This window comes from Perkinsus marinus (assembly GCF_000006405.1).
Source record: "Perkinsus marinus ATCC 50983 genomic scaffold scf_1104296942476, whole genome shotgun sequence".
Lineage (NCBI taxonomy): Eukaryota > Perkinsozoa > Perkinsida > Perkinsidae > Perkinsus > Perkinsus marinus.
This window is the reverse complement of record NW_003212173.1, coordinates 1-964: the sequence shown is the minus strand read 5'-3', so window position 1 is coordinate 964 and position 964 is coordinate 1. Positions and strand designations below refer to the sequence as shown.

Here is a 964-nt window from a genome sequence, read left to right as displayed (position 1 = left end):
TGTTCTTCAAGGGAAATATTGGTCGGATTATATTCACGATAAGACATAGTACTGATAGCAGGGGATATTATTGGTAGCATCAACAAACTCTACTTCCGGTAGACAAGCAGTAGCACACAGCTCAACTGTACAGCACTCAATGAGGAACATTGAACCACTCGAAGTAGTAGCGACATTCGAATCAGAAATGGAGGTTCGTATTTCTCAGTAGAAGTACAGAGGCGGCTGATGTAACCACCGCGATCAACAGGAAGTGAGGCCGCGAGTCGGTGGTAGAGTACGCCAATTACACCCGTGTATCAGCATTATTGAGTAACGGCTCATGAACATCAGTCTTCACGGTAACACGACGAGGACGAGCACTATTCGACATAGACGATAAAATTGAGTTGGCTGAGTCGTCCATAACGAATGGCTTTCGCTCGAGAGGAGTACCAGCAGACATCGACATCGACATGGGAGCCCGAGACGGATTAACCTGATGGAAAAACCATAAAATACCCAGAGAGGAAGACTGTTACCTTCTCAGTGCCAGCCAGGCCGAACGGGAGACGCACGATATTGTCGTAGACAAGCACACCATAGACGAGTAGGACGAAGCCAGCGAGCTGTATGAGCGAGTACGGAGTTAACGGCTCACCGAACGAGTGATCATCACTCATATAGTACCTGTGGGCAAACAACGAAGCGTGGCGAGCAGCGAAAAGCGTGATTTACTACGCGGTGTGCTCAACCGCATGTGTTGGTGACGATATAAAAATTGTGGGGAAATTTCAGAAAATTCTTGTTGGTTTCTGTATATTTCTACCCGAATTTCTATACAAGCTTCTAAGTGAAAAAACTCTTGAGCTCAGCTGAGGAAAGCGAACACATATTCCAACACTCCTAGGGCTGCAATTTCGCAGATTTGTGGTATCACTTTCGACTCGAGAGCTCTGACAATGACATAAATCTCAGAGTAGCA

General features: G+C 46.3%; 1 protein-coding gene across 1 annotated transcript; it reads right to left on the bottom strand.

The window, feature by feature from the left end:
* Positions 1–286: 286 nt before the first annotated feature.
* Pmar_PMAR003209 (hypothetical protein) lies at positions 287–662 on the bottom strand (the record flags this gene model as incomplete). Its single annotated transcript, XM_002781429.1, has 2 exons — positions 287–478; positions 522–662. The coding sequence occupies 2 exons, from the start codon at positions 660–662 to the stop codon at positions 287–289; spliced, it is 333 nt and encodes a 110-aa protein (XP_002781475.1).
* Between the last annotated feature and the right edge of the window lie 302 nt (positions 663–964).